Here is a 25,924-nt window from a genome sequence, read left to right as displayed (position 1 = left end):
CAGGCCGCAGGTGTTTCACAACCAGGAAAAGCCAGCATCCTAACAGTACTGACACAGAAAGGGTAGGTCTTAGATGACACTGTTGAGCTGCCTAATAAAATCTGAAGCCATCTGCCTCTGGAATTCTCCTGAGTATAAGTCACTGTGGGGCAGTGAGTGTCATGTGCAACCTGAAGTGTTCTGCACCCCCTTGGTGGGGGGGAGGGCGGGGGTGTGACCTGTCACCCTGGGCTCTGTGCTCTTCACACTGCCACTCCTCTGCAGGATACCCGTGACTTGCACTTTCAGTTTTTCCAATATTTTTATTACATCCTTTAGCAATCAATTTATTTTCTAGTGGTAAAGAGCTATCGGTTTCCGTAATTGGAAAACTCTTGGCACCCTCGTGTTTTTACCCTTCTTTTTGAAAAGATTAACCACTAGAGAAAAATATAATTTCTTTCTTATGAACATAGCCTCAGAATAACTTCAGGCTTTTGAAATGGAGGCATTCCTACAGATCTGATAATATTGTGAGCTCATATATCTTACCACTGTGAAGTCAGGGTGGAAAATACATCATCTCTTTCAGATTCCTGGAATAACTTCAAAAGTTCCGGATCCCCAGATAAGTGTGCAAGAATGCGCAACTCAATCTGTGAAAAGTCTGGGAGAAAGAGCTCTGCGTTAATTCAGAATCTACAACAATGTAGCTCATTGTTGCTTCCCAGCCCTCCCCAGCCCACCCCCAATATTCCCTCCCCTCCTCGGCATCAAGGTCAGCACCCCGCCCCTCTGCCAGGGTCCCTGGCTGCAGGGCCGCCGGCCATCCCTGTGTCTGCAAGTCCAAGGAACCCTCTGACTTCTGTGAGGCTGGCAGCGCCTGCAGTGCGGGTTGTCTTCCTTCATCCGTCATTCTGAACATCGGCATTTCATAAAGGGCCCGCTGCGTGCTGGGCTGTGCATGTGGGATGTGCTGGTGAACAAAACAGGCCACAGTCCCTCTCCTCATGGAGCTGACACGGCAGGAGGGGCAGATGAGTGCACGTGAGGTGAGGACGTGGGAGAGGTGGACAAGGAGGGTCAGGAGAGGGTGAGTGCAGGGAAGTGCTGCTGTAACAGGGGGTCAGTGTGCACCTCCTAAAGACAGTGACATCTGAGCCAAGGAACAGAGGGGGCCAAGGAGGGAGCCAGACACTATCTGGGGACGAGGGTTTCATGCAGGGTCTGAGGTGGAGCTGGCCGATTCTTGGAGGACAGAGAGGAGAAAGGAGGGGCATACTGACTGAGACCGTGTTGGGGTCTTCGCGATCTAGACATGGTCAAGTGAGGGAACCCGGAAGCTGACCTGTTCTTATCTACTGTGCATCAAATCTTTGCTTCATATAAATATTTGTCTTAGGGTTTACTTTAAAGAATAGAGTGATAGGTACCTTTTGAATTATTCCATTTCTAAACATTTTTAACTGTGTGAAATGTATAAAGTGAGCTGAGTGACACGCAGTGTCTCTATCGTGGTTTGCCCATACCTGCTGCCAGGAAGGTGTGGCCTTTGGCCGAGACAAACATGCCCCTTGGGGAGATGGTGAGGACCTCCTCTTCCTTCCCTGAAGCATGAATGCAAGAGTCCTGGGTAAACTGGTCATGAGCTGATCTGCAGCTTTTCCTCAGAGTATTAACATTCTAACGTCAAAGCAGTCTAGATTTTTCAGATTCCTCTAAATATTTTGATTAATGTAATTTTAAAAATACATTACTATTGAAAGTAAATTGATTTTTTTAAGGAACAAAGTGGCCTGACCAGGCGGTGGCGCAGTGGATAGAGCATCGGACTGGGACGTAGAGGACCCAGGTTCAAGACCCCAAGGTCACCAGCTTGAGCGCAGGCTCATCTGGTTTGAGCAAAGCTCACCAGCTTGAGCCCAAGGTTGCTGGCTCGAGCAAGGGGTTACTCGGTCTACTGTAGCCCCCCAGTCAAGGCACATATGAGAACGCAATCAATGAACAACTGAGGAGCCACAAAGAAGAATTGATGTTTCTCATTTCTCTCCCTTCCTGTCTGTCTGTCCCTATCTGTCCTTCTCTCTGACTCTATCTCTGCCACAAAAGAAAAAAAAAAAAGGAACAAAGTGAAGTGAGGAATGGAATAGAGGCAGAGGCGGGGTCACAGGGACCACAGGGACAGCAGTCAGAGGGAAGGGGAATGAGGGGATGGGATCAGAGAGGGTGGAGGGATTAGCAAGATTATATATATATAACACATAGATACCGATAACAGGACAGCAAATCCAAGAGGGAAGAGGGGAGGGAGTTCGGGGCAGGGGGCAAAAGGGGTATAAATGGGGACACGGGGGTGGGGATGAGGGTGTTATATTCAGTGGGACACTTAAATCCATGTTAACACAATAAATTTAAATTAATAATAATAAAAAAGTTTCTGTTCTGTCTAGAATTCCTAATTTAAAAAGGTCAAACACTGACACTGGAATACATCCCATTTGAGAGCAATCCAGACACTCACTGAGCCTCACTAATAATAAAGATCAGCTTAGGGAAGCAGGAGTTCTTCAGATTTCTCACTGAGTATTTTATTTTATTTATTTATTTATTTTATTTTTTTTAAACTCTGTTTTTTTTTTAAATTTTTTAATTTTATTTATTCATTTTTAGAGAGGAGAGAGAGACAGAGAGGGAGAGAGAGAGGAGAGAGAGACAGAGAGAGAGAAGGGGGGAGGAGCTGGAAGCATCAACTCTTATATGTGCCTTGACCAGGCAAGCCCAGGGTTTCGAACCGGCGACTTCAGCATTTCCAGGTCAACGCTTTATCCACTGCGCCACCACAGGTCAGGCCTCACTGAGTATTTTGAAGGGTGGTGGATACAAGGCTGCTCAGGCTCATCTTCCACAGTTTTGTTTAGGGAAGAGTTTGTGTGTTTTGTTTTTTAGTTTTAAGGGCAATCTTTTTGTTGTTGTTAAGTGAGAGGCTGGGAGGCAGAGAGACAGGTTCAGCATGCACCCTAACCAGGATCCACCTGGCAAGCCCCCTATCAGGGCAATGCTCTGCCCATCTTGGGCTGCTGCTCCATTGCTCGGCAACCAAGCTATTTTAGTGCCTAAGGCAAGGTCATGCAGCCATCCTCAGTGCCCGGGGCCAACTTGCTCAAACCATTCAAGCCATGGCTGTGGAAGGAGAAGAGAAAGAGAGAAAGGGTAGGGGTGGAGAAGCAGATGGTTGTTTCTCCTCTGTGCTCTGACTGGTAACCAAACCCGGGACATCCACAGGCCTGGCCGACATTCTAGCACTGAGCCAACTGGCCACTCCCAAGTATATGTATTTTATTTTATTTTTTAATTTTATTTATTCATTTTAGAGAGGAGAGGGAGAGACAGAGAGAGGGGGGGGTAGGAGCTGGAAGCATCAACTCCCATATGTGCCTTGACCAGGCAAGCCCAGGGTTTTGAACTGGCGACCTCAGCATTTCCAGGTCAACGCTTTATCCACTGCGCCACCACAGGTCAGGCCAAGTATATGTATTTTAAAAGGAGCAGCACATTGCTCTTCATTGCTGTGCCCTGACCATCTTGGTAGCAGCTCCCAAAGTAAAGTGGTGGGTAGGATAGCACCATGGTACAGGGTTTTTGGGAATGGGCCACAGAACCTACATGGTTGAGATTTGACCTTTTTCTTTTTTTAGAAATGTGACCATCAGTATGACAGAGAGGCAGCTTCAGAGAAAGAAGTGTGTTACCACACATTTACAAACATTTCCAGCACTTTTCAGACTTTAATAAAAGCTCCTTCTACAGTTGTTGTTCCTTTATTGGGAGGTTGGCAGGGGAGAGCTGTAGGAGGGGAGCTGCTTCCTCTGTATAATTATCACCTACTTTAACTTGCAAAGGGCCAGTTGGAAGGTGCCATGTCACTTTGGCTATGTTTTATTTCTCAATGTGTATTTAAGTACTGGCCATGCAAACACAGAGGAGAACCTCTGGAAAGCAATAGAAAAGCATTTGTAGGTATGTAAAAAAAAAAATGCTAGCCCTGGCCAGTTGGCTCAGTGGTAGAGTGTCAGTGTGGAAGTCCCGGGTTCAATTCCCGGTCAGGGCACACAGGAGAAGTGCCCATCTGTTTCTCCACCCCTCCCCCTCTTGCTTCTCTCTCTTTCTCTCTTCTCCTATCCTCCTGCAGCCATGGCTCGATTAGAGTGAGCTGGCTTTGGGTGCTGAGGATGGCTCCATGGAATCTGCCTCAGTTGTTAAAAAATGGCTCTGGTTGCAATGGAGCAAGGGCCCCAGATAGGCAGAGCATCACCGCCTAGTCAGCTTGCCAGGTGGATCCTGGTTGGGGCACATGTGGAAACCTATCTCTTCCTCCCCTCTTCTCACAAAAAACAAACAAACAAACAAACAAAAAACCCTACCCAAGACTTTATCAAAGTGGAAAGAAATGCTTTACCTTTATAATTCTGAGGTTTAGTAACTTGAATTGGGTGCTTGGAGATACCTTGGATATTCTGTTAATAATAAGAGAATAGTTTTAGTTTTAGCTGAAATGTTTACTTTTAAATTAATTTGTACATTTAAGGGTATTTGAAATGTGTCACATTTTATTAAACATTAACAAAATAGACAATGCCAAATGTATCATGCATAACCATATTAACACTTAATACAATTATAAGTTGATACTTCCTGTTCCTCCCCCCTTTCTCTCTCTCTCTCCTCTCTAAAAATCAATAAATAAAAGCTTTTAAAAATATATTGAGATTGATATGTAATTAGTATAGCAATCACTATATTATACAAAGAAATTCAGCAAAAATCTAATATATAAGTTGAAATGGAATTCTACAAATTATTCAGTAATTCAAATGAAGGCAGGACAGAGGGAACAGAAGAGCAAAAAACAGAAGGGAAAAGAAAAAATAAAATGATAGAACCCAAATCCAACCATATCACTAATTACACTAAATTTAAATCCTTTAAACACAAATTAAAAGACAAACTTTGTTAGACTGCACAACTATATGTACAACTATATGTTGTCTAAAAGATAGATTAGATCTAGATAGATTAAAAGTAAATTAATAAAAAAAGATATGCCATGTAAACACTAATTAAAAGAAATTTGGCCTGACCAGGTGGTAGCGCAGTGGATAGAGCGTCAGACTAGGATGTGGAGGACCCAGGTTCGAGACCCCGAGGTCACCAGCTTGAGCACTTACTCATCTGGTTTGAGCAAAGTTCACCAGCTTGGACCCAAGGTCGCTGGCTTGAGCAAGGAGTTACTCGGTCTGCTGAAGGCCCGCAGTCAAGGCATATATGAGAAAGCAATTAATGAACTAAGGTGTCGCAACAAAAAACTGATGATTGATGCTTCTCATCTCTCTCCGTTTTTTGTCTGTCCCTATCTATCCCTCTCTTTGACTCTCTCTCTGTCTCTGTAAAATAAAAATCTTAAAAAACAAATGAACAGTGCTCGCTTCGGCAGCACATATACTAAAATTGGAACGATACAGAGAAGATTATCATGGCCCCTGCACAAGGATGACACACAAATTCGTGTAGAGATTTTCTTTTTATAAAAACAACAACAATAACAACAAACAAGCAAACAAAAAACACTGATTAAAAGAAATTTGGCCTGACCAGGCGATGGCACAGTGGATAGAGCATTGGATTGGGACGCAGAGGACCCAGGTTTAATATCCTGAGGTTGCTGGCCTGAGCGTGAGCTCAGCAGCTTGAGCACAGGGTCACTGGCTTGAGTGTGGAATCATAGACATGACCTCATCATTGCTGGCTTGAGCCCAAGAATGCTGACTTGAGCAAGGGGTCACTGGCTCGGCTGTAGCCCCACCAGTTAAAGCACATATGAGAAAGCAATCAATGAACAACTAAGGTGCTACAACGAAGAATTGATACTTCTCATCTCTCCCCCCTTCCCATCTATCTGTCCTTCTCTCTCTCTTTCAAATAAACAAAACAGATTATAAAAAAAAAAAGAAATTTGGAGTGGCTATATTAACATAACACAAAGTTGAATTCAGAAGAAGGAAACTCACCATGTCTAAAGAGAATATTATGCAACAATAAAAAGATAAATTCACAAAGAAAATGTAATAATTCTAAATGTGTAGACATCTAACAATAGCACTTAAAAATACACAAAGGAAGAATGGATAGAACTGTAACACAAAAGGGACAAATCCACAATTACACTTAGAGACTTCAACACTCCATGTCAGCAATCTGTGCCAATGAAGAGATAAAATCAGCAAGGACACAGGAGACCTGCGCAACACTATCAACCAGCTTGACCTAACTGCAACTTAGAGAACACTATAAGATGGCAGAATACACCTTCTTTCCAAGTAAACAAGGAACACTGTTCAAGATAGACCATATCATAGGTTATAAAATAAGCCCTAGACATCTAAAACAATCGAAAGCATTTATAGTATGCTCTCTGGCTATGATGGAATTAAACTACAAATTAGTAACAGGAAGACATCTAGAAAATTGCCAAATATCTGCACACTAAACAACATACTTCCTAAGCGAGGAGTCAAAGTAAAAGTCTCAAGGAAACTTGGAAAACGCACTGAATCCAATGCAAAAGAAAGCACAGTATTAAAGTACATGCGACGTAGCTAAAGCTGGACACTTTTAGCATTAAATATTTATATTGGAAAGAAGAAAGGTCTCAAATCAACAATCTACATTTCTACTTTGAGAAACTAAAAACAAAACAAAAAAACACAACCAAAAAACCAAATCAATGCAAGTAACAGAAAATTAATAAATAGCTAAAATCAATGAAATTAAAAACAGCCCTAGCCGGTTAGCTCAGTGGTAGAGCATTGGCTCAACGTGTGGAGGTCCCAGGTTTGATTCCCAGTCAGGACACACAGGAGAAGTACCCATCTGCTTCTCCAGCCTTCCCCCTCTCACTTCTCTCTCTCTCTCTCTCTCTCTCTCTCTCTCTTTCTCTGCCCCTTCTAAAGCCATGGCTCAATGGAGCAAATTGATAAACCTCTACCCAAACTGTTCAAGAAAAAAAGTAAAGTAAAATGATTGATTTCAAGAATAAAAGAGATATCACTATATATCACACAGACACACTATGAGCCATGATATACCCATAAATTCAACAACTTAGATGAAGGTGGCCAATTCCTTGAAAGACACAAGCTACAATCCACTCAAGAAGAACTAGACAATCAGAATAACCTACATCTATTACAGAAAAGTGACTTTGTAGTTAAAAACCTTCCCACAGCCTGACCAGGCAGTGGCACAGTGGATAGAGCATCGGACTGGGATGCTGAGGACCCAGGTTCGAGACCCCAAGGTTGCCAGCTTGAGCGCGGGCTCATCTGGTTTGAGCAAAAGCTCACCAGTTTGGACCCAAGGTTGTTGGCGCGAGCTAGGGGTTACTCGGTCTACTGAAGGCCCGCAGTCAAGGCACATATGAGAAAGCAATCAATGAACAACTAAGGTGTCGCAATGCGCAACGAAAAACTAATGATTGATGCTTCTCATTTCTCCGTTCCTGTCTGTCTATACCTCTTTCTGACTCTCTGTCTCTGTAAAAAAAAAAAAAAAGAAAAAAAAAAACCTTCCCACAATAAAAACAAAACAAAACTCCCAGCCCAGATAGTTTTAATGGTGAATTCTACCAAATATTTAAGGAATAAGTAATACCAATTCTATGTATTTTCTACCAGAAAATAAAAGGAGGAGATTCTTTCTAACTCATTTTATGATATCAGTAAGATCCTAATAACAAAACCAGACAAAAACATTTCAAGAAAAAATAAAAAACTACAGAACAATATTCCTCAGGGATACAGACACAAAAAAATCCTAAACAAAATATTACCAAATCAACCTGACTGGCAGTGGCACAGTGGATTAAGTGTCAGCCCAGGACACTGAGGGCCCAATTCAAAACCCCGAGGTCACCAGCTAGAGCATGGGCTCATTGGCTTGAGCATGGGCTTGCCAGTTTGAGTGTTGGGTCATCGACATGATCCCAAGGATACTGGCATAAGTCCAAAGCTTGCTGGCTTGTGCCCAAGGTCACTGGCTTGAGTCCAAGGTTGCTGGCTTGAGCAAGAAGTCACTGGCTCGACTTGAGCACCATCCCTCAAGGCATGTACAAGAAGCAATCAATAAACAACTAAAGTGATGCAACTCTTAGTTGATACTTTTCATTTCTCTCTCATCCCTTATCCCCCTCTCTAGAAAATAAAAAAAGCGAAAAATAAAACAAAAAGTTCAGTATTCTATTACTAGTAAGAATAAATATCATTTAAGAAGAAAAAAACAGGCCCTAGTTGGTTGGCTCAGTGGTAGAGCATTGGCCTGGAGTGCAGGAGTCCCAGGTTCGATTCCCGGCCACGACACACAGGAGAAGTGCCCATCTGCTTCTCCACTCCTCCCCCTCTCCTTCCTCTCTGTCTCTCTCTTCCCCTCCCGTAGCCAAGGCTCCATTGGAGCAAAGTTGGCCTGGGCATTGAGGATGTCTCCGTGGCCTCTCCCTCAGGCACAAGAATAGCTCTGGCTGCAATAGAGCGACGCCCCAGATGGGCAGAGCATCGCCCCCTGGTGGGCGTGCCAGGTGGATCCCAGTCGGGCGCATGCGGGAGTCTGTCTGACTGCCTCCCGTTTCCAACTTCAGAAAAATACAAAAAACAAACAAACAAACAAAAACAGTAAACATATTAGCAGATCAAATCCAACAATAAGAACAATGCATTATGCCTGACCAGGCGGTGACGCAGTGGATAGAGCGTCGGACTGGGATGCAGAGGACCCAGGTTCGAAACCCCAAGCTTGCCAGCTTGAGCACAGGCTCATCTGGTTTGAGCAAGGCTCACCAGTTTGAGCCCAAGGTTGCTGGCTTGAGCAAGGGGTCATTCAGTCTACTTTAGCCCCCTGGTCAAGGCACATATGAGAAAGCTATCAATGAAGAACTAAGGTGCTGCAACAAAGAATTGATGCTTTTCATCTCTCTCCCTTCCTGTCTGTCTGTCCCTGTTTGTCCCTCTGTCTCTGTCACAAAAAAATAAAAATAAAAGACCACCTCTATTGCCTGACCAGGCTGTGGCGCAGTGGAGAGAGCATCGGACTGGGATGCTGAGGACCCAGGTTCAAGACCTCGAGGTGGCCAGTTTGAGTGTGGGCTCATCTGGTTCGAGCAAAAGCTCACCAGCTTGGACCCAAGGTCACTGGCTCGAGCAAGGGGTTACTCGGTCTGCTGAAGGCCCATGGTCAAGGCACATATGAGAAAGCAATCAATGAACAACTAAGGTGCTGCAATGTGCAACGAAAAACTAATAGTTGATGCTTCTCATCTCTTCGTTCCTATCTGTCCCTGTCTATCTCTCTCTCTGACTCTGTCTCTGTAAAAAAAAAAAAAAAAGAACAATCCATCATGCTTGACCTGCGGTGGTGCAGTGGATGGAGCATCGACCTAGAATGCTGAGGTTGCAGTTTGAGACCCAGAGCTTGCCGGTCAAGGCACATAGGAGAAGCAGATGCTCCCTGTACTACTATCACCACTCCTCTCTCTTTCTCTCCTCTCTCTAAAATCAATAAAGAAAATCTTAAAAAACCAAACAAAAACATAATCCGTTATGACCAAGGGGAATTAACCTCACAAATCCCAGTCATGGCTGGTTTAACATTTGACAGTTTGTCAGTGTTGTTCACCATCTTAACAGATTAAAGAAGGAAATTCACATGGTCATCTCAATAGATGCAGAAAAAGCATTTGACAAGATAAAAAGTCCTTTCATGATAAAAACTGAGGAGAACCCTCAAGCAGGATAGAGTCTGTGACAAAACCTAAGCTCACACCATCCTTAATGGTGTGATCGAAATTGGGGTCAGAGTGTCTACTCCAGACATTTCTATTCAACACAATACAGCAAGTCCTAGCCAACACAATAAGGCAAGAAACAAAAGCATACCGTAAAAAAGAAGAAATAAAATGATCGCTATTCACTGAAACCTGTATAATTTTATTAACCAATGTGGACCCAATAAATTCAGTAAAATTTTTTTTTCTTAAATGAGAAGCAGGGAGGCATAGTGACAATCTGCATGCGCCCCAACCGGGATCCACCTAGCAAGCCGCCTATGGAGTGATGCTCTGCCCATCTGGGGTCGTTGCTCCATTGCTTGGCAACTGAGTTATTTTAGCGCCCAAGACGAGGCCATGGAGACCCTCTCAGTGCCCAGAGCCAACTTGCTCCAACTGAACCATGGCTGCAGGAGGTGAAGAAAGAAAGAGAGAAGGGAGAAAAGGAAGGGTAGAGAAGCAGATGGTTGCTCCTGCTGTGTGCCTTAACCAGGAATCGAACCTGGGACGTCTATATGATGGGCTGACGCTCTATCACTCAGTCAACCAGCGAGGGTGCAATAAAAAATTTAAAAATCTGGGCCCTGGCCGGTTGGCTCAGTGGTAGAACATCGGCCTGGTGTGCGGGAGTCCCGGGTTCGATTCCCGGCCAGGGCACACAGGGGAAGCACCCATCTGCTTCTCCAGCCCCCCCCCTCTCCTTCCTCTCTGTCTATCTCTTTCCCTCCCACAGCCAAGGCTCCATTGGAGCAAAGCTGGCCCGGGCACTGAGGATGGCTCTGTGGCCTCTGCCTCAGGCGCTAGAATGGCTCTGGTTGCGGCAGAGTGACGCCCCCTGGTGGGCATGCCGGGTGGATCCCGGTCGGCGTGCGGGAGTCTGTCTGACCGCCTCCCGTTTCCAAATTCAGAAAAAAAAAAAAAATCTGTATGCAGAAAACTATAATACTGATGAAAGAATTCAAAGAAGCCCTATAAATGGGAAGCTATACCAGATTCATGTATTAGAATACTCAATATTAATATGCCAGTGACCCCCAAATTAATCTATAAATTCAAACAATCTCAGTCAAAATTCCAGCCAAGTTCCTCATAGCTATCTACAAGGTGATATAGAACTTATGGATCATAGATCCATATGTAAAATGTAAAACTCTAAAACTCTTAGGAGAAAACAGGAAATCTTTGTGATCTTGGGTTAGACAAAGAGTTCTTAGATACACACCAAAAGCATGATCCATAAATAAAACAACTGAAACCCATAATAGAGCAATTGAAACAATCCATAAAAGAAAAAAATCTCTGGCCGGTTGGCTCAGCGATAGAGCGTCGGCCTGGCGTGCAGGAGTCCCGGGTTCGATTCCCAGCCAGGGCACACAGGAGAAGCGCCCATCTGCTTCTCCACCCCTCCCCCTCTCCTTCCTCTCTGTCTCTCTCTTCCCCTCCCGCAGCCAAGGCTCCATTGGAGCAGAGATGGCCCGGGCACTGAGGATGGCTCTGTGGCCTCTGCCTCAGGCACTAGAATGGCTCTGGATGCAACAGAGCGATGCCCCAGAGGGGCAGAGCATCGCCCCCTGGTGGGCACGCCGGGTGGATCCTGGTCGGGTGCATGCGGGAGTCTGACTGACTGCCTCCCCGTTTCCAGCTTCGGAAAAATGAAAAAAAAAAAAAAAAGAAAGAAAAAAATCTGGCTCCATCCAACTTTGAAAAACTTTTGGTTTGTGAATGACACTGTTAAGTGGATGAAAAGCAAGCCTCATACCAAAAGAAACTTTTTACAAATCACATTGGCTTCAAAATATATAAAGCCTCTTAAAAGAACTCAGCAATCCAGACTGACATAGTGAGGAACTGCTTGCTCAGCCTATGAGGTCAATACGACCCCGGTCCCAAAGCCAGACAGCAAATACAGCATCCTCCAGAAACAAAAAAATCCTCGGCAAAGTAGTGGCAAACAGAATCTAGCAACATATAAAGAGGATGATATACCATGACTAAGCAGGATTTATCTCAGGAATGCAAAGTTGGCTTAAAAATCCCAAAATAATTAATGTAATCATAAGATTAGTAGAATAAATGACAGAAAACACATCGTCATCATCACATAGAACACGGAAAGCATTTGACAGAAATCTAATGCTCATTCATACTAAAGTATGTCAGCTAACTAGAAAATTAGAAGGGAATTTTCTCAACCTAATCAAGAGTACTTACTCACTTTGAGAAGCTTCAGTGTTTACAGCTGTAGAAAACAGATGTGCTTTCTGTCCAAGAGCATGTCAAATCAGGGTCAGAGCAGACTATAACTCAAGCTCCCCGCTCAAAGCACCTGGTAAGCACCATGTTTGGTGCTGGGTCACCAGGCATGAGAAAGAAGGCACGAGTAATGAAAATTGTTCTCATGGTGGGTTTTGGAGTGGTTAAAAAAAGGGAGGGAGCCTGACCAGGTGGTGGCGCAGTGGATAGAGTGTCGAACTGGGATGCCGAGGACTCAGGTTCAAGACCCCAAGGTCACCAGCTTGAGCGCGGGCTCATCTGGTTTGAGCAAGGCTCACCAGCTTGGACCCAAGGTCACTGGCTCGAGCAAGGGGTTACTCGATCTGCTATAGCCCCATGGTCAAGGCACATATGAGAAAGCAATCAATGAACAACTAAGGTGTCGCAACAAAAAACTAATGATGCTTCTCATCTCTCTCTGTTCCTGTCTGTCTGTCCCTATCTATCCCTCTCTCTGACTCTCTGTAAAATAAATAAATAAATAAATAAAATTTTAAAAAAGGGAGGGAGTCAATGTAGAACAAGCCGATGTGAATAGCCTTTATTTCACATTTGGCAAGAGACAGGGTGCCAAGATGATGTTCGAAGTCTACCGTCTGGCTCTTGTTAAAACTCAGCAGTTGGAAGTGACCACATCACCCGGGCAGAGTTTGGACTGCAGGAGTACGCTGTTAACCTCCCCTGCTCCAGCACTGTGTGGTCCTGCGCAGTCTTGTCAGCCCACTGGTCAGTCACTCTCCATGTGGCCAGATTTCCAAAGAGGTGGCAGAAATGCATACAGCACCCTGTCATTACCGGTACGTCCGCGGGACCTCCGGAATGGAAGTAAATGGCAGTGGCGATCACAAGGGTCACAGCTGGTCTCAAGGCACCCTGGCTCCCCTTTGTCCTGATCTGCCCCTAAGACAAAGCAGCATCTTCCGAGGCCACTGGAGATGCCCTTGTTGGGGTATGGAGACAAATGAACTGACCACACTCCAGCAGGAGGCAGGCTCCTGACAGCCAGCCATGCTTGTGGCATCACCCCTGTCCTCAATACCAATGTCTCTTCTTAGCACACAGGCACAATCAACAAATAGTGGAAAAGTAAAATGAAAAAGAAATGTTTCATAATAACCTATCAATTTGTGGATGAGAAAATTGAGGTTTCCAGAGGTTAAATAACTTGCTAGAGTCCCACTGCTAAGAACTGGGTAGGGATTTGAACTCAGGTCTGCCTAAAACAAGGGTTCTTCTGCCTCTGAAGTTCTGTCCAACAGTGCTGGATGTTTCCTGAAATCATTTTTCTTTTTCTTTTTCTTTTTGTATTTTTCTGAAGCTGGAAACAGGGAGAGACAGTCAGACAGACTCCCGCATGCGCCCGACCGGGATCCACCCGGCGCGCCCACCATGGGGCGACGCTCTGCCCACCAGGGGGCAATGCTCTGCCCCTCCGGGGCAGCGCTCTGCCTTGACCAGAGCCACTCTAGCGCCTGGGGCAGAGGCCAAGGAGCCATCCCCAGCGCCCGGGCCATCTTTGCTCCAATGGAGCCTTGGCTGTGGGAGGGGAAGAGAGAGACAGAGAGGAAGGAGAGGGGGAGGGGTGGAGAAGCAGATGGGTGCTTCTCCTGTGTGCCCTGGCCGGGAACCGAACCCGGGACTTCTGCATGCCAGGCCGATGCTCTACCACTGAGCCAACCGGCCAGGGCCAGAGATCATTTTTCTTAATACAAGGGAAAAGAAAAGGAGTAAAAACCATGGCAACAAAACTATACAAAGAGGTTCACTCGCTCGCTGCTGGGGTTGGAGGTTATAGCGAGGGTCTCGCACACCAGTGGACTAGTGGAGAAAGATGGCTGTGGAGTCTCGCGTCACCCAGGAGGAAATTAAGAAGGAGCCAGAGAAACCAATCGACCGGGAAAAGACGTGCCCGCTGCTGCTGCGCGTCTTCACCAACAACAACGGGCGCCATCACCGCATGGACGAGTACTCCCGGGGGAACGTGCCGTCCAGCGAACTGCAGATCTACACCTGGATGGATGCAACCTTGAAAGAACTGACTAGTTTAGTAAAAGAAGTCTACCCAGAAGCTAGAAAGAAAGGCACACACTTTAATTTTGCAATTGTTTTTACGGATATTAAAAGACCTGGCTATCACGTCAAGGAGATTGGCAGCACCATGTCCGGGAGGAAGGGCACTGATGATTCCATGACCCTGCAGTCACAGAAGTTTCAGATAGGAGATTATCTGGACATAGCCATCACCCCTCCGAATCGGGCACCACCTTCTTCAGGGCGCATGAGGCCATATTAAATTTTATTGACTATTTCATGAGTTTATTTTTCATTCAGTTACATAAAACAAATTTATGCTTTTTCCTCCCCTTGTTATTGCCATTAAGCCTTTAAACTAAACAAATTTTAATACTTTTATTTAGGAGTTAGGTTTGGTTGTGCTGTGGTATGAATATTAACAGAAAGCCAGTGTTTCAAGTCATTCTGTAAAATATGAAGTGCTCTTAGCATCCTGTGTAAAACTGCTGTTAAATATACGTGTGCAATCTGAAAAAAAAAAAAAACATACAAAGAACAGCTGGTGCAAAGAACAGAGGAAGGGCCACATGGACATTCCCCAGGATGGCAGTTCCCGACGCACCTGACCTGACCTGAGCCCCAAGGGCAGTGTGTGTGTGTGTGCACGTGTGTGCACATGCGTGTGTGTGTGGTGCTGTGATCACGTGAGTGGCTCCTCAGATGGCCCTGGCATGCATGGGGTCAACCTCTCCTGGAATGTTCCTCCCCCTACATCCATGGGGCCTATTCCCTTGCTGTCTTAAAGCTTTTGTTTGATGCAGCGGTACCTCCTGCATCAGTCCATGGGGCCCTACTCTGTTGTCCACATTTTATCACCCTCCATATCATGACGTATTTAGTCTGTTGTTGTCTGTCTTGTGGCTCCCACACCTCCACCTCCACCTCCATCAGGGCAGAGGTTTTGATCCCTTCCTTCTGCATGAGCACCTTGAACAGCCAGGCACACAGGAAGTGCTCAGGGGTGTCTGTTGAATGAACAAATGACTGAATAGGCAGTGGCAGGAAGTGGGGCTGAAGGAGGAAGAAGGGGTCGGACCCCCTGAGCCTGGGCACCCAGTGAGGAGCCCAGACTCCTCTGAGAGCTCCGGCCAATGGCGCTAAGAAGGGGTTACAGGAGTGGGCTGGTATCCGAGTGGCTTTCTGGGCTCTGGATAGGGGGCGGTGGACGGGCTGGAGGGGGAAAACCTAGGAGGAGCCAGGGAAGGCCAAGATCAATGGCCGTGTCCTGGGGCGTGACCCCGGAGACCCGGCTCTTCCCTCGGGTGCCTCTCTGGCCTGCTGGTTGGTCAAGCAGCAACCACGATTCCTTAGCAGGTCACAAGCAGCACTTCACAAGATGACATGGAATGAAAAGCAGCAGCCTGCACTGCACACAGTGGTACGTCCTCTTAGCATACTCTCGCTGGGGATGCCCCAATAATTTAGGAGATACACGGAAAGTGCCGGAATGGTCCACTCCCAGTGGGAGGTGGTCATGGAGAAGGAGGGGCTGCTCACTTGACTCTAGATAGAAATAAGGAAGTATTAAATCACTGAAAATATAAAGATAAAAAAAAAGTCTCATGGGGGTTTCAATTAGTGGTACAGATTTAGCAATAATTGTATGATTTATAAAAGCCTTCTAATAAGTATTTTGATAGATTTAAATGATATCATGCAGGAGGATATTCATCAGCAAAGCAGAAAAAATCACATGCCAACAATGTAAAGACCTTCACTGGAATTATTTCAAATTAGCTACTGGTAACATTTTAGGAACTAATAAAAATAGGGCTTAACTATTGTATCAGGAAAAGCCATGCCTCTTCATTGGGTGGTGCCGCCTGTAACCCAAGATAAATTTCTTAAGACTCTTTACCAAATAACAACTTAGGAATGGCTGGCATGCTGGAAGATAGGATGGAAGATTTCCTGTTAGAAGTAAAAATATAAGAAATAAACTTTTAGCTTTTTATTGCATTCAAAGAGATAGTGGTTAGTTCCTGGCTGGCTGGCTCAGTGGTAGAGCGTAGGCCCAGCGTGTGGATGTCCTGAGTTCGAATCCCAATCAGGGCACACAGGAGAAGTACCCATTAGCTTCTCCACCCTTCACCCTCCTCCTTTTCTCTTTTTCTCACTCTTCCCCCCCTTCAGCCATGGCTCAATTGGTTTGAGCACACTGACCCCAGGCACCGAGGATGGCTCAGGGGAGCCTCTGCCTCAAGCGCTAAAAATAGCTTGGTTGCGAGCATTGGCCCAAGATGGGCAGAGCATCACCTCAGACAGGGTCACTGGGTGGATCTGTTTGGGGCTCATATGAGAGTCTGTCTATCTCTCCACCTCTCATTTGGAAAAGAAGAAAAAGAAAAAAAAACCCAAAGGGATAGTGGTTAAATTAAATATTTCATGTAGTAGGTTTAAAGTTTATAACTTTTATTTCTGCTGATATCAAGGGGAAAAACGCCATAATCTTACCACTGTGGAGGTTGCTGGCTGTTCTAGGCCATGCAGCGTTCTCTTTTATTTTATTTATTTATTTTTAAATGAAGACAGACAGGAAGAGAGAGATAAAAGAAGCATCAACTCATAGTTGCGGCACCTTAGTTGTTCACTGATTGCTTTCTCATACAGGCCTTGACTGTGGGACTCCAGCTGAGCTGGTGGTGACCCCTTGCTCAAACCAGCGACCTTGGCTCAAGCCAGCAACCATGTGGTCATATCTATGAGACCATACTCAAGCCGGTGACCCCACACTCAGACTGATAAGCCCGTGCTCAAGCCAGTGACTGTGGGGCCTTGAACCTGGGTCCTCAGCATCCTAGGTGTTGGTCAAATAAGTTTGTAAATATGATATATAGATTTGCTCGCTTATAGTTTGCATTGGGTGTGGGGGACAGGCTGTAAGCAGGTAGGGTCATTATACCCTAAGGCTTAGTTTTAAGACTAAGCTTTTCCCACCCTAAGTGACTTTGTATCAGAGACTTCCTTGTTTGTATATTGGATTAAATGTTTTGATTTCTACACTATAAGCCAGGGGTCCCCAAACTACGGCCCGCGGGCCACATGCGGCCCCCTGAGGCCATTTATCCAGCCCCCGCCGCACTTCCAGAAGGAGCACTTCTTTCCTTTTTCATTGGTGGTCAGTGAGAGGAGCATAGTTCCCATTGAAATATTGGTCAGTTTGTTGATTTAAATTTACTTGTTCTTTATTTTAAATATTGTATTTGTTCCCATTTTGTTTTTTTACTTTAAAATAAGATATGTGCAGTGTGCATAGGGATTTATTCATAGTTTTTTTTATAGTCCGGCCCTCCAACAGTCTGAGGGACAGTGAACTGGCCCCCTGTGTAAAAAGTTTGGGGACCCCTGCTATAAGCAGACCAGGAGCTGCTCTCTCTCGGTTCCTGAGATTAGCATTAGAGGGGAGAGCAGTGAAAGGCCATGTTGAGGAGAAGAGAAGCAGCCAAGATGGCGGAGTGCTGAAGGAGAAGCCAGTTAGTGCAGAGTTTGTGCAGGGAGAAGGAGATGGGGAACAGAGGTGAATAAGGCTGCTGAGGTACAAAGCTTTGATTCTAGGAAACTCAGATAAGTCAGTGGCTTTGGGAGCCCTGAATGGAAAGGAAAGTGTTTTCCCACTGTGTGTATTTCTTGCCTGCCGGGTGCAAGCTAGGATTAAAGCCAATGGCCTACCAGTTCTTGGCTCCGTTGTTTCATTACTGTCTGTCCGAATCAAATGTGAACCAGCATGGGCCAGGCAGCTATGTTGGTGGGGGTGGCTACTGGCTTTACACTAGGTCAATGCTCTATCCACTGTGCCACCACCTGGCCAGGTTCTTTTTCTTTTCTTTTTTTTTAGAAAATAATCCTTATATATTCAGTAAGAGTCCACCTTTAAGCCAGCCAACAGAGTCCATCTTCTAGCCACAGCGACTAGTTCAAGGGTAGCCTGTAGCTATTCCAACAGATCGACAAGAAGATGCCTGCTGAGGGCCACGGTGGAAGGTGCTTCCTCCTACATTCCTGAAAGCTACATGGAGTGAGAAGTTTATCCCCACTGGAGAGGAGTGAAGGAGGTATCTCCCAGACCTGCTGGGATGCTGAGGAAGGGAGCTAAGAAATGGGGGAACTGATAAATGGCCTATGTAACTTAGGCCACTGGATCAAACCTTACATACACAGACTTCAAATAATTAATATTTACATGCTATGTAAACTCCTGGAGGAAATTCCCTTGCCAAATAAATACAAGTTGTAAGAACTAATGCTGCCTATTATTCCCTAATATTTTCCTCCCAATTATACATTAGCTATATTTAACACTTAATAACTCAGAGAGAAGAACTCAATTTTATTCATTCCGTCAAGAACGTTTAGTGACTAGCTATCATATGATGGACACTGCTCATTTCTGGGGTAAAATGTTGAAATGACTCAAGGAGCCGACAGTAGAAGGCAGGCAGTCACTGGAGCAAGGGGACAGTGACCTGACGGATTATGCGGAGGATGCGCTGGGAATGCACATCTATAATTAAGTTCTCACAAACTAAGATCATGTGAAAATGGAGAAATAAACCAAGGGCACAGCACTGAGAGCCTAGAAACAGGCCCATGCATTTATCATAATTCACACATGACTGAGGCATTAGAATTGCTATTATCCTAATCGTTATAACAAGCAATCCTCCAAAATAACCAGATCTCTATCTCACAGCTATATGAAAGCAAATTCAAGGGGGGAGGTTACAGACTCAATGTAAAAAGCAATACTCTAAAACAGTTAAAACAGAGCTAGAGCATCTTTGAGATCTCCATGTAAGGAAAGATTTCTGGAACAAGACACAAAAGCACAAACCATAAAGAAAACAAATTTGAGGATATTAAAATAGAAAACATCTGTTACTTGAAGTCACAGAAGACAACATGAAAGAAAACCCACAAACTCAGACATAGAAAAGATAAGTGTACAAGCAAACAAAAGAGTAGTATCCATAACAGATACAGAACTTGTATACATTAATAAAAGACAGACCACTAACTTGAAAATGGGCTAAGGAGATAAACGGGCAAGTCACTGAAGAAACCCAAGTTACTGAAGATGAAAATATACTTACCCTCATTAGTAATTAAAGAAATGCAAAATTAAACCACAATAAGACCGGAATCCACACTCAGCAAATTGGCATAAAGTAAAATGTCTGGAAAGACCAAGAGCAGTGACATCTGTGGAGCAGCAGTGTACATGCCCCAGTATTCATCTCAGCATTGTTTTTCCTTTCACCCAGCCTGCCTTCCCTCCCTCCTTCCCTCCCTCTCTCCCTCTTTCCTTCCTTCCTTCTTTCCCTTCCCTTCTCTTCCCTTCCCTTCCTCATTCCCTACCTCCTGCCCTAACTCTTTCCCTCCCTCCCTCCCTCCCTCCCTTCCTTCCTTTTTAAATGAGAGGAAGGGAGATAAAGAGATAGACTCCCACATGCACCCAGACCGGGACCCACCCGGCAACCCGGCAACCCGTCTGGGGTTGATGCTCAAACCCATCAAGCCACTGGCTGCGAGGGGGGAGAGAGAGAAGGGGGAGAGAAGCAGATGGTGCTCTCCTGTGTGCCCTGACCTGGAATCGAACCTGGGACTTCCACATGCCGGGCCGACGCTCTATCCACTGAGCAAACCAGCCAGGCTGCAGCATTATTTCTAACAGAGACATTTCAGAAAATGTCTAGCATGCTTCTATAATGAAATGCTATACAGCTGCCAAGATACATGCACTAGAGCCACTTCTGCTGAGATGTGTACATCTCAAAACATAATGTTGGAGGAAAACAGCAAGCTGCATGCGCATAAGAACAACCTATCATTTACATCAAGTTTAAAAACAGTATAAAATCCCACTTATTATTTAAGGAAGCACATTAAAGTGTGTAATCAACACTACATCTGGGATAAAAGGGGAAAGCGATTTGAGAACACACTTGGGAAAGGACAAGCAGTGGCTTTAAATGGACAGAGTAGCGTCTGAGCTCTAAGCAGACGACAGACGCACACTCGTTCCTCGTGCAGGCTCCATACGGTCTCCACAGGAAAAGGGGCGTGTAGCTGAGCTCTGGGGTGGGAGGACAGGGTGGGGACAGGTTCCCCGTGCTGAACTCAGAGAACTCATGGTCAGTAACCAGACGAGGCAGGCTGTGCCAGAGGAGGAGGTTCTGCGGGCAAGGTATCTGAACAGCCACAATGAGATGTGATGGTTTGAAGGCAAGGGACAGCACGCAGGGTCAAGGAATCGTAAATTATATCAAAGCATTAACCATAATAAGACAAAATCTTAATTTACAATCTTAATACAACGTGCTAACAAAATACTGCACGTATAGTTAGAAAAGTAAAGAAAACTACAATGAGAAAACACTCACAAAGCAAAAACCCAGCAAAATGATGCTAGCATTTTAATATTTCTGATGGATATATTTTAAAATTTAACATTAAAATTTTCTTTTCAAAATACTAACCAAGAAAAAGAAGCGTTCAGGATCTGAAAGAATTCATAAAAATACCATGTGAAAGGTCAGATATTTTGAATTACAAAATGTTGATAAGTTCTGAGCCAGTAGCAGGAGTGGTGTTGCAGTGAAATGAGGACATTGACAACAAATGGCCTTGTCGATGCGGAAACACTAGAAGGGACATCCAAAGCCATGCCTGATAAGGAGGCACTGGCCGAAGAAGGGGCAAGAATGTGGCTCCTGGCAACTGCAAGAAGAACAAAGGTCCTCAGCACTTTCCCAGGAGAAAGCTCTTTGTAAAAAGACTATAGTTCTAAGAGAGACAGATAAAGCCAAGATTGACAGGTAATAACCTCAACGTATCTGAGTCAGGGGAAGGGGAGAATTTAAACAAACAAAAGCCTTCATGACCAACTCAGGCCTAGGGTGAAGAGTGCGATAGTTTGGCATGGGGAAGAGGTTGGCCCACACTGTCAGTATGCTGTAATCTTGATGATAATCCAAAGCCAGCTGACTTTGAGATGGAGGAAGACAACTCAAGAATAGATAACATGCTCTGGACAGTTGGTTCAGTGGTAGAGCGTCAACCCGGCATGTGGAAGTCCTAGGTTCAATTCCCAGCCAAGGTACACAGGAGACGCGCCCATCTGCTTCTCCACCCTTCCCCCTCTCCTTCCTCTCTATCTCTCTCTTCCCCTCCTGCAGCCAAGGCTCTATTGGAGCAAAGTTGGCCCGGGTGCTGAGGATGGCTCCATGGCTTCCACCTCAGGCGCTAGAATGGCTCTGGTTGCAATGGAGCAACGCCCCAGAGTTGGCCAAGCATCGCCCCCTGGTTGGCATGTCGGGTAGATTCTGGTCGGGTGCATGCGGGAGTCTGTCTGCCACAACCCTTCTTCTCACTTCAGAAAAATACAAAAAAAAGAGAGTAGATAACACATCCAGTTTTTCATTCAATAAATATCCAATACCTACCATGTTCCATGTAGAGAGCCAGGCCTACAGATAGGCCAATGAAGGCAGAAAGGGTCGCTGTTCTCATAGAATTTACAACCCCATGAAGTAAAAGAGTAAACAGGCAGCTAAAAAAAGCACTATAATAAGTATCACAACAGAGGAAGTACAGGGACTCTCTAAACAGGACACTAGAACAAGGTTCTGATGAAACAAATATTGATTAATGAACTATTAAGTGCTAAAAACACAGGGTTTTAATTGCATTAAAAACAATGAGATGGGAGAGCTGCAGTGGATAGAGCATCGGACTGGGATGTGGAGGACCCAGGTTCAGAACCCCGAGATCACCAGTTTGAGCCCAAGGTCGCTGGCTTGAGCAAGGGGTCACTCGGTCTGCTGTAGCCCCCCGGTCAAGGCACCTATGAGAAAGCAGTCAATGAACAACTAAGGTGCCACAACAAAGAATTGATGCTTCTCATCTCTCTCCCTTCCTGTCTGCTTCTGCCTGTACTTATCTGTCCCTCTCTGTCTCTGTCACTCACACACACACACAAATTATGAAATGGGAGCTACTACTTCCACTTGGAATGTATATATACAGTTGAAAAGAAAGTGCTCCCTCCTAGTATTGAGACAAACACAAATAATCCATAAAATTATTCCCTTGCTGAGCCCATTAAAGAGATTAGTATCCAGCAAAGAACAGATCAGTGCATGCATGGAAGAAAACTACCAAAGGCTGGGGTAAGCTCATCCAAAGGGATTAGAAAATAGTGCAGGACACCCACACAGAACCAGGAATAATTCCTGTTCTTACCAGTCACTCTTGGAAAACTCATGATACATGAGACAATGGGTAGACTATGAGGAAGGTCTTTCTTCAGGAATGGGGAACAGTTAGCTGGTGTTAGTGAAGCACTTCTCCAGACCTGCCTCATACGTCATAAAAGCAAGACCAGAAAGCAATGAACTATTCCCAGGAAACTTAACTCATCCCAGATAAAAGCTCAGGAATATTTAAAGGAATACAAAAAGGTCCATTACCCAACAATGCAAAATCCACAATGTCTAGCATCCAAACAAAGATTACCAGGCATACAGAGAAGCAGAAACTCATAGTGAGAATAATTATCTGCTAACCTGTATTAGACACAGATTTTGAAATTACAAAGACAGTAAAACAGAAAAGTTATTATAACTGCATTGAATACACTGAAAAACTAAGTAGAGATATGGATGACATAAAAATAATCCAAACAATTTCTACAAATGAAAACTATAACATATAATATGAAAAATACACTCAGTGGGATTAACATCAGATTTGAGATGACAGAGGATGCTACAGTTTTGTTTAGAATCTTTCCATATTTTTATTTTTATATTTCTTAGCAAGAGAGAGGGACAGACAGGGACAGATAGGAAGAAAGAGAGATGAGAAGCATCAACTCATAGTTGCGGCACCTTAGTTGTTCATTGCTTTCTCAGATGTGCCTTGACCCGGGGGCTCCAACTGAGCTAGTGATTCCTTGATCAAGCCAGCAACCTTGGGCTCAAGCCAGAGACCTTGGGCTTCAAGCCAGCAACCTTTTGGCTCAAGCCAGTGACCACGGAGTCATGTTCACGAACCCATGCTCAAGCCAGATGCGCCCACGCTCAAACCAGCGACCCTGAGGTTTCAAACCTGGGTCCTCACCATCCCAGGCTGACATTCCATCCACTGAGTCACCACTTGGTTAGGCAGCAAATTGTTATTTGAAGGGAACTTCTTCAAGCTGGTTAAGGGGATTTATGTAAAACCTACTACTAAATGCATCCTTACCAAAGAGACTGAATACTTGCCCCTTAGATTGGCAACAAGACAAAATGTCTGCTCTCACCACTTCTATTCAACATGGTACAGAGTGTTCTGGTCAGTATAATCGAGGAAGAAAAAGACATAAAAGGAACCAATATTCAAAGGAAGAACTAAAACTTTCTTTATTCACATATGACATGATCATCTATATAGAAAATCAAATGGCATCTGCAAAAAAAGTTAACTAGAAAAGGCTGCAGGATACAAAATCAAAATATAAAAATTAACTGTATCTCTATACACTAGCAATGAACACTTAAGAATTGAAACAATATAATTTATAATAGTATCAAAAATATGAAATAGTTAAAGATAAATCTGACAAAATATTTAAAAAGACCTGTACTCTGAAAACTACAAAACCTTGCCAAGAGAAATTAAATAAGACCCAAATAAATGCCAAGATATATCCTTCTTAAGAGGCGGAAAAGACTGAATATTGTTAAAATGTTAATCTCCCTAAATTGAGTTCTAGATTCAATGTAATCCCAATGTAAAACACAGCAGAACTTTTTGTAGAAATTTAAAAACTGACTATAAAGCTTAGATGGAAACACAAAAGACACAAAATAAATTATTTTTTAAAAAGAACAGTGTTGGAAGAGTTACAAACCCCTGGTCAAAATAAAATAGGTAAGTCCTGGGGGTGTAATGCACAGCATGGTAGCTATAGTTAATAATACCATATTGTACACAGGGTGTGGCAGAAGTAGGGTTACAGTTGTGCACACATGAGAGTTTATTCTTGTATTATTATTTAATTATTGTATTACGTTCCATACAAACAACTGTAAACCTACCTTTGTCCCAATCTGTATTTAAAAGTTAAGGGAGTAGCCTGACCGTGGTGGTGCAGTGGATAAAGCGTCGACCTGGAAATGCTGAGGTCGCCGGTTCGAAACCCTGGGCTTGCCTGGTCAAGGCACATATTGGAGTTGATGCTTCCAGCTCCTGCCCCCTGTCTCTCTCTCTCTCTCTCTCTCTCTGTATCTCTCTCTCCCTCTCTCTTTCCTCTGTAAAATGAATAAATAAAATACAAATTAAAAATTAAAATTAAAAAAATTAAAGACAGGACCCTGCCTGTCACATTATCTTTAAAAAAAAAAAAAAAAGTTAAGGGAGTAGAGCTTAAAGATGTAATCACAAGAAAAACCTTGTAACTATATCTGTTCTTGTAACTATATTGTTTCACAATATCTGTGTATAACAAATCATTATTTTGTACACCTGAAACTAATATAATGTTATATGTCAATTATATCACAATAAAATATGCAGTTTTCACTTTAGAGCAAGTGGGTACCACACTAGTAATAGTAAACACAACTATCACAAGTGTTTACAATCACTTCTCAAAATATATTACAGAAGAGCTAACCACTATTATTGCTGAATAGTATAGTCCATTGAATCTATACAACACACTTTGTTTATAAATTCCCTGATAATACACTCATTTCAAAGTATCATGCATGCACAACTCATTTTTTAAAAATTTGTATTTATTGATTTTAGCAAGAGAGGAAGGGAGAGACAGGAGAGAGAAACATTGATCCATTCCTGTATATGCCCTGACTGGGGTTTGGACTGGCTACCTCTACACTTTGGGATGATGCTCTAACCAAACAAGCTATTCAGCTAGAGCTACAACTCATTTTTATAAATATCTTTATTACATGTGTTTTTAAACACTTCTCTAAATACATCACGGAATGGCAAACACATTTCTTCACTTGAAAAAAAGAAAAAGAACAATGTTGGAGAACATACACACCCGAATTTTAAAACTTACTAGAAAGCTGCAATAATCAAGACATGGTATTTACTGGTGCAGTAGATATGTAGATCAACTGGACAGAATTGGAAATACATAAGAAAACACTTTAGTTTGCAGTGAATTCATTTTTTGACAAAGGTATTGAAGCAATTAAATGGCGGGGATGGGGGGGATGATCTTTTCAACAAATAATCCTGGGACAACTGGATATCTACCTACAAGAAGATGAATTTCGAGATGTATCACATCATATATAAAAGTCAATTCAAAATGGATCATAAATCTCAATGTTAAGCCAGAAACTATAAAATTTCTAGGAAACAGGATAAGATCTTTGTGATCTTGGTTTAAGTAAAGATTTCTAATGCTACACCAAGAGCATGATCCATATAAGAACACACTGATATGTAAGAATTTGTTAAAATTTAAAACTTCTGCTCTTCAAATGATTGTATTGAAAGAATGAAAAGACAAACCATCAACTGGAAGAAAATATTTGCAAAGTGCATATCTGAGCAAGGATTTGTATCTAGAAAATATAGAAAGAACTCTTAAAACTCAGTGATAAGAAATCAAATAATCACTTTAAAACAAGTGCAGATTTGACCAGATGCTTTACTGCACAAGAAAAATAAATGGCAGATAAGCACATGGAAAGATGCTCAACA

At 43.7% G+C, this 25,924-nt stretch overlaps 1 protein-coding gene, 1 non-coding gene and 1 pseudogene across 6 annotated transcripts in view; 2 read left to right on the top strand and 1 right to left on the bottom strand.

The window, feature by feature from the left end:
- Positions 1-25,924, bottom strand: part of POLN (DNA polymerase nu) — a 171,184-nt gene that overhangs the window by 46,409 nt on the left and 98,851 nt on the right. For all 5 annotated transcript variants that reach the window (XM_066278668.1, XM_066278669.1, XM_066278671.1 and 2 more), the window contains 3 exons: positions 4,436-4,493; positions 1,509-1,586; positions 532-646 (listed from right to left, as the gene is read on the bottom strand). In XM_066278668.1, the coding sequence (XP_066134765.1) occupies positions 532-646; positions 1,509-1,586; positions 4,436-4,493 (251 nt within the window). The remainder of the gene's footprint in view (positions 1-531; positions 647-1,508; positions 1,587-4,435; positions 4,494-25,924) is intronic.
- LOC136307088 (U6 spliceosomal RNA) lies at positions 5,455-5,561 on the top strand. Its single transcript, XR_010725780.1, has one exon. It is a non-coding gene; the product is annotated as a U6 spliceosomal RNA (small nuclear RNA).
- On the top strand, positions 13,899-14,433 carry LOC136337956 (histone deacetylase complex subunit SAP18 pseudogene; annotated as a pseudogene).

This window comes from Saccopteryx bilineata, chromosome 5 (assembly GCF_036850765.1).
Source record: "Saccopteryx bilineata isolate mSacBil1 chromosome 5, mSacBil1_pri_phased_curated, whole genome shotgun sequence".
NCBI classification, from domain to species: Eukaryota; Metazoa; Chordata; class Mammalia; order Chiroptera; family Emballonuridae; genus Saccopteryx; species Saccopteryx bilineata.
This window is presented reverse-complemented; position numbering and strand designations above follow the sequence as displayed.